At 35.2% G+C, this 13,844-nt stretch overlaps 1 protein-coding gene across 1 annotated transcript in view; it reads right to left on the bottom strand.

Moving 5' to 3' along the window:
- AP3B1 (adaptor-related protein complex 3, beta 1 subunit) overlaps positions 1-13,844 on the bottom strand; it is a 96,615-nt gene that overhangs the window by 29,002 nt on the left and 53,769 nt on the right. The window contains exon 15 of the mRNA XM_009865728.1: positions 1,636-1,867. Within this exon, the coding sequence (XP_009864030.1) occupies positions 1,636-1,867 (232 nt within the window). The remainder of the gene's footprint in view (positions 1-1,635; positions 1,868-13,844) is intronic.

Here is a 13,844-nt window from a genome sequence, read left to right on the forward strand (position 1 = left end):
GAACTGAACTCACATTAAAAAGTACCAAAGAATACAAAAAAATTTGCATTCAAGCAAGGACAGTAACATCTTTGGGAGGCACTGTAGATCATATATAGCTTATTTTCTGCGTAAGAAACTAACAGCTTCACAGGACAGAGAACACAGTGATATCTGTCTTCAGGAAATAAATATGTTAAAGGGTTGGACTGTCTTGTGTGAGTTCTCAAGAAACCTGAACTGGATAACTTACTAATTCCAGATTTTTTTCATGGTTTTTATGTGAAAGAAGTGAATGGTACTCTTCACTGACTGTTACCGTGAGTACACTATTTCCTGATCTGATTTATAGTATTACTAGTTTTCTACTTGCAAGCCTTCATAACTTTATTTCTTTAAATGTTTAAAGGGAGGGATATAAAACCAGGCTGACAGTCAAAACGAATCTGAAATCAGAACTCTGTGCTGGTCTTCTTGAGAAATAAACACCAAGCAGGTTAGAAAATATAGCATCTTTCCTAAAAGTACCTGTACCGATAAAATATGTATCATCATCAATATGCAAATAGTTCCAAAATTTTAACTCTGAAATAAACTGTAGCATTGTACAATTGCTTTTGTAGCTATTTCATGTAAATCTACATAGCCTTTTCAATGTTAAGAAATAAGTATTTCAATAGCATACAGCAATTTAATACCAAACCTCTTTTTGGCTACTGTAAACAAAGAATACTCTTGACTTCACTGTTGTGCTTTAAGAACTTGTTTCTGTATTCACCTAACTTGTTATGGATTCACATAATTACGTAGCTTATTAAGGGAGAAAAATCACATCTAAAATACAGGCGCTTGTTTCAAAAACGAGCGTGTGTCCTTTGCATTTATATTATGAAACAGAGACACTTCAGTTCTTTCTGCTTATATCACAACGTCCTAAAACAAGGACACTTCTGTTGAGAAACGAAAGCAGCTTGTGTGCACAGGTGTTATCCTTAAATAGAAGTTGCTAAGATCTGTGTTCTTTCTCAGGTTTTCTACTCTTTTCCACTACCAGAAATTTAGCAAAAAACCATCCTGATCAGAAGGCTGAAAGTAAAACCTTTTAGGTTAGGGCTGACTACAGTAGTGTCTTCCATCTGGTCTAAGAAAACACACTTTGTGGAAGTGTGGTAGACACAAAGTAGACTGAAACATATACTTTCACTCCGCTACCAAACGTTCTGAAGCAAAACAATGAGAATGCTCTGAGCCACTCAAATAAATAATTATATACCCATTCTGGACTAAGGCTTCAAGAGAATCAAAGCTTGTGGGGAGGCAGAAAAAAATCATTATATCAACTGGAATTGATATAATAAAAATAAAACTGGTATTAGAAAAAGCACGTAAACTTTCACGCAGGCAAGTTGTGATCTAAGGAGTTATTTTAGGACTCAAACACAAGTGGAAGAAAGATGAACTAAATTTTTGTTAGAATCAGATTATCGAAAGACAGTTGCAGGAGTAGGTGTGTGTATGCATATATACACACATATCTATACATGTGCATACACACATACCTATCAGTATACGTATGACTACGCAAAACCACCTTCCTGTATTTAAAATTTTGCAAAAGTTTAAGATTCTGTGTTTTAAAGGACAGGGTATAATTACCTATGGGATTAAACTCATGCATCCTCATTCCTGGAGGTAATTTCTTCTCCTTGATGTGAATATTCTCTATCTTCTGATCAGTTGTGTTTGTTAATGTCACTTGCACAGACACCATACGATCCCCAAAAACGCCTGGCTGCCTTGAGAAGTGATAATGAGCTGATAATCCTTTTCCACTCATTCGATGAAGCAGTTCATGTGTTTTTGTTGGCACAGAGACTTGTGTAGTGACCTGTTAAGTACAAAACAACAGGTGGCGAATGCTCTAAGTGAAGAACAGAAAAAAATGACAACTAAACATTGCACTTTTCAGTCATAGCACCTGCTTTCTGGCAGGAATTTTAGTGAAGCAGAAACAGGTAAGGACATATTCAAACTCATAAACAAACTGCAGTAACAGATACCAGATAACAGAACCTAAAAAATAACATTTCTGGTGCCAAGAAATAGAAGCTTTAGCTTGCTTCTATTTGCCTCAGTTTCTGCAGCAATAAATCTATTTTCAATATTTTAACTCTATAAGTATCCACCAAATTATCGGGGGTTTTTTTTAGAGTTCCAGCTTAAATAGTTACATGGTTTCTAAGTGGAAGTCTTTTTCCATTCTGTGCATCAGAACTCGAGAGTGACTTACGTTGTGAAAGTGCAGTGAGAAATTGTCTTTTCCTTCTCTTGTTAAAACCACAAAAAACTTTGCCTAACATTTACACCAAATACTGAAAGTACAGCTGTACAGAGCAGAAGGAAACTGCCACTTTTTTAATAGTCTTGCTGCCACAAGCAGTAAGAGTAAACTCTTCAGATTGGGTCCATTCTATGCTTGAAGAAGTAGCCTGAGTAAAAGACATTCAGTGTGCAAATTCCCATAAGATACTGCTCGTAAGGAAATCTGGCATCACAAGCTCAGAAGTGCAAAGAAGTAAGGAATATGCAGAAAACTGCAGAAAAGTGAATTCGAACTCTCTAAACAAGTTTTAAGGAAAGACGAGGAAATTACATGAAAAGTAATACCGCACAAACAGACCAATGAGGCTGAAAAACTCAGACGCTCAGCACAAGAAAATATCCAATTTTTCTGATCAATGCACTGTGAGCTACTGAACTTTACAGTATATCTGCTAGATATATCTGTTTATCTGTTTCCACTGATGAGTGTCAATCTTCTCTTGCCCTGCCCATAGCCCTGAACGTGTAACAATGTGAAAAAGACAACTGCAAATAGCAGGATGCAAGACTCCAAGTAGCAAAGCAAGGAGAATGGGCTTTTATCCGGCCTTCCCTACAATTGCTCATCTCCGACAAGCATGAAAATATCCAATACTTTTGTCCAATAACACAATTAAGTGAAACTTTATAAACCTCATAATGACAGGTTATCTTTTACTCCAGTGCCATTCTATCTGTATAAATGTAAGATTAGGGTTACTTTATGTAGCTTGCTTTTAAACTACATTTAAAAAATCCTGACACACGACATCACATGACTAGGTTTGCCGCTAATGCAAAAGGAATGGACGAAGTACAAACTGTATGGATTTTGCAGTTCCTCAAAAATACAAAATATCTTTGAATATAACCCCCAGACTGTAGTAGATTAATACTCTGTTTGGACTTGCAGAAATAACTGCAAGGTCAAACTCTCAGAAACAACTTAGTTGCCAGGAAATAAGAAAGAACGTACTTCAAGTAACAAACATTTTACTGATACATAGACACAATACCAGTAAGAGGTTATTGGCAGAGTCACACTAGCACCTGTTACTTAAAATGTTATTGAGATAATGAATAAAGCTTAAATTTTAAGGTGTACTTTAAATCATATTTTGAATTTAAATTTTAGCATTCAATTCAATTTGAGCTGGAGTTGCATACTAGAAATGTTATTTCATGAAATGGTTCACACATTTTCATTGTCAAGCTTACAAAATATGTTTTACTCATGTTAGAACAAGTATTTTGAAGTACACTAGCTATTTTACTGTTGAGCTCACTGACTTTTATTTTCAATACTATACTACACTACTACACTGTAGAGCAACAAACATACTAAGGACAGCCAGAATAATGACATTATGTTTAAGCCGTCTTCCTTCCTGCAGACCATTAATTTGCAGTTGCATTTAACGTGGCAGCACTAGAAGTAAATAAAATGTATATATGCTGAACAAAGGAATTCAGTTACGGAAAATGAAAATTCTCAAACCCTCTACCTGCTAGCAAGCGTTCTGAGCTGTCAAACGTTGGTGTGCCTGTAATGCAATATATTTAACAGTTGCATCAGCTCGGTAAATGGAATTTTTTGTTTTAATCCTAAAATTTTTAATGCACGCAACTGCAATACTTAGGGAAACCCATAGAACAGGTACCTGCAATCACTCTGGGGTTAAAATAATCCTCCAGAGTTAATAGAACAAGTAGCATCTAGTAAGCAGGAGATAATCCCCTACAAATCTTACACAGCATATGTTTAAACAATAGAAGTCGTTTGTGTACCTTTGGATGGTTTATGAAAATAACCAATCAATTCTGCAGACACAACATTATTTCTAAAGGAAATCTATGTGACTCATGATGCCTGCAGATACACAGAGACAAACCACACATATTTTATCAGTTTATTACAGTAAGCAAATAAGCGTGGAATGAGAGTGCACATAACTGTCTACTTAACGCTTACTGAAACATTTATAAGAGCTGTTATCTCCCTAATAACAGACAGACAGTGTGCAATTTTAGAGAGGAGAAAAGCTTCATATTTTTTAACACTTCACTAAAAAGTAACTGAAGAGTGTAAAATGAAAAATACTCTGCGCAGTTAGCTGGTAATGGACCATATTATCAACTCAAGTTAGATTTATAGGATACAAACTAGTCACTAATAGTTATTTTATGACATAGCGTGTCTGCTTTTTTTGGGTGAAGATTATTAAGATTAAACTTTCAAAACTTTTTTTTTTTTTTAATACAGCTGTTTAGAATTATAGGAATAAAAACATTAAAATATAGACTGCCCTCCCACCCCATTTTGACTGAAAGCCACCACAAATTAAAGGTCAGGGTAGGGACTCCATTGTGACATCATATGGGAACACTATATTGGTATGAGTCAAGACTGGCCCCCATGCTAATTGTATATGCTGAAAGATGATCCATCACCCTTAAAGAAGCTGCAAATATTTTTAAACTACCCATACAAGAATAACACGGGCAACATTAGGATTTTGCCTCAAAACTCTCCCACTCATTAACCACTAAAAAAGGGAAAAGTGTAAAATCACTGAGAGTAGGTTTGGCTTTCTTTATCACAACAGAACTGACTAGTTACAAATCACTGAATCCTCTGCACATGAACATGCTTCTTTTTGCCGGCTCAGTAAATCCTTAATAAGTAAGCTTAAGTTAATGAACAAATCTATTTTCCATAATTATTTAAAATAAAAAGCACTACAGGGTTTATTAAACTTACTAAAGAAAACAGAGCTGGACATACTTTCCTGTGTATTTTTATTACTAAGAACAAAATTTTGTAAGTTGTCTTTTTTATTTTGTATTTGTTCCTCAGCTTAATAATGCTATAATAATAAAGAAATGTTAATTTTTGATCGTGGTTCAAAGATGCATATAAGTTTGAATAAAACAATCATTATTGGAAAAAAATATTTGCTTCCAAGAATGATGACAATTATAGTTCTATTCCTCTAAATTAAATTCTGTTAAAGCAGTGGACTGAATCATTTAATCTAACTAGCCCTTCTACTGCCCTCCTATTGGCAATATCCAAGACATAATCCAAGAATTACCTACTGAGCTGCGAGAGCTATATCCTCTCTTATGCTCACTGTAAGGCTATGCTCCACTAACTCCGCAAGAGCTAAGGAAAGGGCTATCATGTAGCCCAGCCACATTTGCAAGATCTTTCAAAAGAAGCTAGGAGAGCAACTTATCTATAATCTTACAGAATTAGGAGAAAGATGGAAAACAAGGCAAACAAAAGGAAGGCAACTACTGGCAGGAAACAGTGTATTCATGACCTTTTCTCCATTACCAGTTATATATTACTCACAGTCACAAGGCAATGTCTTCTTTATACAGCTCTTACAAAAATAATTAATTATTCATAAAAAGATATAATAAAAAGCAAGTGAAGAACTGCAGGAAGAATGCCAGCATCCTACTCTGCATTATTTCAAAGGGCTGTAGCAAATCCCAACATTAGAGCATGCTTAAGTCATCCTCATTTGGACTGCCAGACTAAGGACAGCATCCCTCTGAGAGGGGGCAGGGAAACCAAACAAGAAACTGGATGCCACGATTCAATTTTTCTAGACATACACACACCTGAGGACATGTCAAAGTCTGGAAAATACTTCAAATAACTTCCCACCAAAGTCATATTGAACTGCTCTACATCTTCTGAACATCTTCTAAAAGCCACACCTACTAGGAAGTCCTTCAATTTCCAATATATCCTAACTCTGTTCTTTTTGCACTGTCACCAGCTTTTAGGCTTTACACTTCCTTAAATGATTCGTATGTCAACGAGGCTAACCGAAAATTAGCATATTAATGCTTCCATCTTCAAACCAGTATTTTTCAGACAATTTCAAACATTAGAAAGTGGAGTTCCAAGAACTCTTACTGCATTTTCACATTAATAGAATAATACTATCGCCTCTAAAAACTTGCAAATAAAATATAAATCAAGAAATCTCAAATAACTCCCACTGATTTTTAAATCACATGGAGAAAAATCTCAAACAAAAGAGAACTTTTATTACACTGCCCATAGTCTGCCTCTGTAAGGTGGCCAAAACTAATTCTTTTCTCTGCCTGCAGAAAATCATCCTTTCCAAGAGCTGTGTGTTCAAGGTAATCTGTGAATCTAAAATCTTCCATAACACTAAATAATCACTCTTCTCATATTTTTATGCCCCTTAGATTTTTCTTTGTTTCTCTTAAAATATAGAGGCATTTTCAATAACCCTGTATCAATAAAAAGTATTTCCCTCGGAGCACAAAAACGACTACACGATATAAAGGAACCAGAATTAGGCCTTAACATGGAGTTCAGGAACAGCAGGACACTCTATTACCAGACTAATCATACACTTTCAAAACTGAGTGAGCACTTGTTTTCTATTTTATGTGTAACTGGAGGCCAGTGAGACAGATTGCATTTTGCATGTATAATAGAGCTTATAGCTTTGTATTACAACAACACATAGTTTCGTTTGAGATTTGGCATCTTTGTGTTTTCCTTCCACTGAGCATAATGAATTGCATGAATAATCCAAGGAAAATATTAGTGTAATCTTTTAAAAGTGTTATTACACAAACATAAAGGAAAGAGCTGAACTCAGTGTCACAAGTATGGGCCACAAACCTTCGTATAAATTCAGAAGTGCACATTCTTTCCTGTAGGGCACTCTGGGATCTCCAGTGGACTGAAAACGGTTTAAACAAATACTACGGGAGAATTTTCTTTTAAGTGCATTTGCAGAAAATTCCTACACTCAAGGGCTTAAACTCTATCCCAGTCTAAGTTTCAAGTTCTAAAATAACAGTGATCAAATTAAATGGTGAAACCTGTATTGGTGCATGGGAAACCTCATGATTTACTTACGCATAGTTTTACATATAAAAAGCAGACGGTCTGGGGGCTGATGCTTGTATGTGACTTTCATTGAGTAGCATGGCATTTTAAATGCCTTTGCAATAGTCATTAGGTGATTCAAGGAAAAGGCATTCTCCCAATATACAGACAAGTAATGTACTTCAATTTAGTGATTCAATCCTTTCACTGACTACCTAACTGGAAAGTCTGAGTATTATCTGAAGTAGTTTAAGAGTTAGAAAAACAGAATAAGGTGTTAGCCTCACCTTGCATCCTAATTATGAATTTGTAATAGCAAATGGTGCTGAGAGGGATTAATATAGATATTGGAGAAGTTCCTGCAACTGGTTTCTAACATATTATTTTGATTTTGGCAAACAGCCAGTACGCTAGAGACCTCTAAAGTGAAAACATACTGAACCCTACTGGCTATAATGTATAATTTTACAGTTAGGGTTATACTATTACAACTCCTGAATACTGGTTACTTCCAATAGAAGCCCCTGGTTTAAACTTTCCCCTAGAAAATGACCTCTTGTGTCAGAATAAGTGCATTATTTGTGACACATACTATACAATATTACCTATAAGCCAAAGCGAATTCAGTCTATAATATGCTGTATTTGAAATGTAGCACAGGTATTTACGAATGTGGAAATGTAAATTAGATTTTTGCCAGCTTAATACAACTATGTTTGAACTTTGGTCATATTTTTATTGAAGAACGCAATACATTATTTTGGATTCTATCAGGATGATCTTGATGCACAGTAACACACCTGCAAAGATACAAGTCTGCAATCAGCACTGAACACATATATACATCCATATTAGCACTTCCTCAATGTGGGCACAGAATCATAGAATCATAGAATGGCCTAAGCTGGAAAGGACCTTAGAGATCATTTTAATCCAGCCTCCCTGCCGCCAGGGACGCCACCTCTCAACTACATCAGGCAACACATGGGGACCAAACAGGAATTGAACCTGCGACCTCAGTGTTGTTAGCGCTACGCTCAACTGACTGAGCTAACTGGCCAACCAATCTCTGCATATAGTGGAATACGTATCTTAAATGGAGTATTGTGTGCCATTTTTTCTCAAGTTTTATTTCATTTTACACATTTTAATCTGAAAAAAAAATCCATACTATCAAAAACTACAGATAACTTTATTGAGATCATTGCTAAAAATGTAGCTTTTCTGTGGTTTATTTTCCTTAAGTTTCACTTCCTGGCCTTAAAAAGAAAAAAAATTTAAAAATCACGTGATACAGTTCGTAGTTTGTTAAGAGACAAAGAGGGCTATTTATAACCAGTTACCTTCATTTTCTTTGTTTTAAATTCAAGAGTACAATTTGGTGTTTTGGACTTTGAAAGAAAATATGTGTCATCACATGACTTAGCCTCCATGAGGACACTTCTTTTCACACTTATTAAGAAGAAATGCCACTCAATACTATCCGTACACAGCTCAGAGTAATGTAAGTAACAACATGCACAGCAAACTGCAAACAAAAAAATCTCATCCTACAGGTATCTCTAACAAAGGCTCTATTGTATGGACACAGATCCTGAACATAAGGACTACTCTACATAGTAGCTACAGCCATAGTTATGTCCCTCAGTTGACGACTAAAGGCAAACTAGTTATGTAATTTTTTCTCACCTTCTGAAATTACCTTGCTACTAACATAGAGTACTTCTGCTACTATTGTCTAAGTTCTCCAGAGACTGTCAGCAAACTTCAAAACATAGCAGCAGGAAGACTGCGACAATTACCATTTATGAAAACTTATGCCATTTTAAAGCAAATTTTCACACACAAATGTTTTTAATAGTGGAAGTTGATTTATATATTAAGCATATGTTCTAATGCTGCTGTGTTACAAAGCTCCTCCAGTGGAAACAGTAGAATAGTTTTATGCATTTTTCATAAGAATATTCCAAACTAATAATAGTAAGAACTTGTACACAAATCTTCCTTTACAGCCATGAGTTTCTTAAGCTTCACTGCACACTTACGTCTATTGTATAGCTCTTTGAAACGTACCCTTTCCCAATTCTTCTGGCATCTTCAAACCAAGAACGCTGATGCTAGGGACTAGAAACACCAGGTGACACTATATGCAGTCATATAAAAATAGATACATTTCCTCACCAAAGTGAAAAAAAGTTCAAAATCAAAACTTTCATCAACTGCACAGCAATCAAAACTAACTCAGGAAGATTCCAGAACTGATTTTCTCAATATTGGTACTGCAAGACACTGTTCAACAAGTCATTAGGAGAAAAGAATGCAAAAGTTATGTTGAAAGTCTGCCACAAAAGAGAGCTTTTTAAAAATCTCTCTGATGATAATATATTTAATCATAGAGTCATCTGTCCCTCCAGAATTCCCTAGAATCTGTGGCATAAGGGGTCTGAAAAAAATTCTAAATGTTTCTGGTGGAGAACATAGTGGCACTCTTTTACCAACTTTTTAAAAAAGTCTTAACACGGGGCTGGGGAATGGGGAGTATCCATCATCTTTGAGACTTCAACATCACTGTGTACTGAAATCCATCAGGTGTCCTTCTCTGAGAGAGCGGGGAAGCTCCAATAAGGAGCTTTCAGTAGATTGTCTATAAATTCTAAGTGAAGAAAAAAACCACAAAACACCTAACCTCCTGTTTCTGAATTTTTGGATTAGCAGAATAGGTCAAAAAAAATGTTGATAAAGATATGGAACAACATAATCTAAAATCATGAAGGACATCTATAGTTTTTGAGCACCACTACTCAGCACAAACCTACATAATCGTAAAACTATAATAAGCCATAAAAAAATCACGCATGTGCAGCCTGAAGATGCAGCTCACAGAAGAAGGCTTCTAAAAAATACATGCTGCAATTGCATGAATCTTCAAATGCTGAGAATATGAAGGTTGCTTTTTTATTATTTTCTAGGTAAGAACTCAAAACTTTTCTTCCTACTCTGATGTATAGTCCACAGGACCATTGTCATAGTCTAACAATGCTATACTGCAGATGACATGCAAGTCTTAACATCATTTTTATATAAAATACTAGGCAAACAAATAGGAAATATTATCGCTTGTTACACAGCTATTGCCTTGGAAGGTTTTAGGTATACAGGTGTAATGAAGTTGAACTGTTACGTATAGTTAATACACGTTACACAAGAAAATGATATTGACAGCCTTCTAGGTGCTGTATAAATTCACATTCTACTTCTATTATAATTCTGCTTTTGCAGTTAAACAAACTTTGTCAGAGGATCATCATTTACTACGACCCTCTGAAAATTAAGTGAACACTGATTAGCACATTTTCTGGCACATGTCGTGTCTCTGTCACTAGACAATGTCTTAATTTTAAATCCTTGTTCAGAATCACTGCTTTGACAACTACTGTCACCGTTCAAGGTCTGCATGAAGCTTCAAACCGCATATTATCACCCATTGACAAACTCGACATTTTATGAAGAGCCCCTTCTCACACTGACTTATCCTCCTTATCCTGTGTAAATAAGTAACAATTCATTTTATAACCTTGACTTTAAAGTCCAGCCCTTCCACCCTCCTTTTTCTTCTTCCTAAACAAGTGACAAAGAACAAGGAAGCTGATTGAAGGGGTCCATTATGTATCAACTTAAAGAAAGGCAAAGTGATTGATGAAACTAGCAGTCACCTTCACTGCTAGCTACTGCACCTGTATCCTTTTTGTCAAATGACCTGAAAATCCTGCTGACAGTTTAACATTCACCACAAGGATACACTCTCTAGTACTGTAGTTTTGAATATTTTTATTTGCTCAGAAATTCACGGGAACATTTTTTAAGATGGAAGTACACATTTAAAATTAGTACCAGTTTCTATTTTATTCCCACGTATTTTGTGCTTTCTAACAGTTTACTTGGCAAAACTATTAAATAATAGTCACCAGTAAGGTGGCAAACCACAGATCCTCTGCAGGCATCAGTCCGTTAAATCATTACAAAATGATCACCGTTTAGGTAAAATTTGCCAGTGGTGGTAAGAGAAACTCAATTAATTTCCTTACCACAGAAGAAAACTAGTTTCCAGGTTTCAGACTAAGTTCCAGAGCTTTTAATCAATAATTGTTTAAAAACAAAAAGCTCACCTTTTTTTAGTTACTATTTTAAATAGATTTTAAATAGTATGGCTACTTTAATCCAATTAGGGGTTAGCATATCAAGTAAAACTTTCTTTTCAGCTCAAAAAGATGATCAAAAATGCCAACTCCAAAACATTCCTATGGTACTGGAGCTGGTCTCCTACTCTCTGTATGCAATAAAATTTTGACTGGGAAAGTGACAATTGAGAGGCAGGAAAATCTCAATAATAATAAAGAAAAGCTGCTCTACTCTGTGTGGGACACAGCACCATTTCCTTTGGGCATTTATTACCTGTTAAAAACCAATCTTTTGGTGAGTGGCAGTTCAGGGTTTTTGAGAGCAAGCTGCAATATTTCTTCGGGTCTGCAGAGTCATAATTAAAGCTGAACTGAGTGGAATTGGAGAGGGAAGGTCAGCGAGGTGGCGTATGAGAGATGAGGCTGGGCTGATGGGCACCAAATGAACAAATTATGATGGGCCCCACTCAATGTGATGAGGTCAAATGCTTGTTTCTACCCACTGACAGTTCAATTTCCCTGAAATGTCTCTCGGTTCTCTATGAGCTAATTATGAATGAAAAGTTATCAACTGCCCTCACCAAAAAGAGCTTTCTTGGAGCTTTTAATGTCAAAATATTGTTAGAAACACCTGCTGGCCCAAGCTTTTTAGTGAAACAGTACCCCGAATAATCTAAATACCAGTGTTAAATTATACACTTTTTACCTGCAATATAGACATAAAATATACCTCAACTGCTATTAAGTAAAACACATTCATAAGTTTTACAAAGAAAACCACTTTAATATTACCATTTATTATCAACAGGTACTGTGCTTATACCTTCGTATAACATAAACCACATAACTTCCAAATACTTCCATATTAATTTACAAGAAAACACTGCTGGATTTTTACCCAGCTGTATTCCAGCATCCAGATGATATCTCAGCAGAACTCTAAAGTGACTGATAAAAATGCATCATTCTTGCATGGAGCCTCAGTTTTCAGAGTAGTCTCCTGATTGCCTTTGTCAAACATTATATTTAGAAAATTCAAGCACATATGGTTGCATATGCTTCCAAAGTTTTAGGTAAGCAATAAATATAGGAAATTTTAAATAAACTCCTAGAGAAGCTGGATCTTTGAAGTGCAAAGAGAATAGAGAAGTGAATAGACTTTAAAACTAGCAATGGACAACAGGAATGTTTGAGAAATTCCAGGACACTTATTTGCATAAAAACATAATTTCAAAGACTATTTTTGCCACAATCATTCAGTACTTTTAAGTTAAGAAATTACAGTAGCCTAATGCTTTGCTTTAGAATGTTACCTGGCTTCCTTTTATTACAAAACTGTTTCTATTTGTTATGTCTACTTATTCTCTCAGATGTTAAGAATACCACATAAAATGAGTGGGAATAATGTAAAAGGAAACTTTTAAGTCAGTATTTTCTAAAAATTCAACATATTTTTAAGGTTACTTAAGGAAACATGCTAAAATAAGCAACTGCCAAAGAGTAAAAGAAATAAATCTTTAATCACAAAATTCAAAGCAGTCATCCATGTGGCTAGCATATATAGCTATAATATAAAAGTAAACCTGGTTTTTAGTACAGCACAGTATTAAATTTATCAATATAACCACTGCTGTCACTGTAGTTGGCATACTATCTTATTAGACATGCTGTTGATCAAGTGTTATTACAACAACAACAAAAAAACTGCTGCACAGAGTCTTCATGTTTAAGTACCACAATTAAGAACAGAGAAATGCAGTTCATTCATTACAAAACCTTTTCAGGAAGTTGATTTTTTCTAATTCTTATTGTAATTGCATTGTTCTAATCCTGTATTATAAAGGCAGCTGCTTGCCTATCATTTGTACTTTCCTCGTTAATCCTGACTCAGTGAATTAACCTTTAATTACAGCCGTTAAAATTGAAATGAGCCTCTTGTCTAGCTGGGGCTGCCCCCTTCCAGTGCATGAGACTGATGAAAATTTTTAGGGTCAATGAATATGTCCCATGTCATGTCTGATAGATGCTAAAGATGTGAGGAGGTAAATGTTACCTTAGAAAGATGTGGTTGAAATTTTTAAGAGCTAGGTTTTATTGACAAAATAAAACAAAAATACAGCTTGGGTTACCTCTCTCTTCTGCATGAGTTATATAGCATAACACACATAAAGACACACTGTTTTGCATACATTGACACACTATATATTTAAAGAATAACTTAGGGAATCATCATCATCACATATTACACATTCTTGGTTTTAAACACTTAGCACCAGCTCACTTTATAGTACATCTATTTTAAGGACCATAATACATGTGTTTTTCACGTTGGAAAGAAAAAGAAACATTATTTTAAACTCTAAGCATTTAATTCACAAAAAAAGTTGGATTAGGTTTAAGTACATATCTGACTTTTAATGGAAGGCAAAAAAAGATCA

The sequence above is a fragment of the Apaloderma vittatum genome, unplaced genomic scaffold (genome assembly GCF_000703405.1).
Source record: "Apaloderma vittatum isolate BGI_N311 unplaced genomic scaffold, ASM70340v1 scaffold4303, whole genome shotgun sequence".
NCBI lineage: Eukaryota > Metazoa > Chordata > Aves > Trogoniformes > Trogonidae > Apaloderma > Apaloderma vittatum.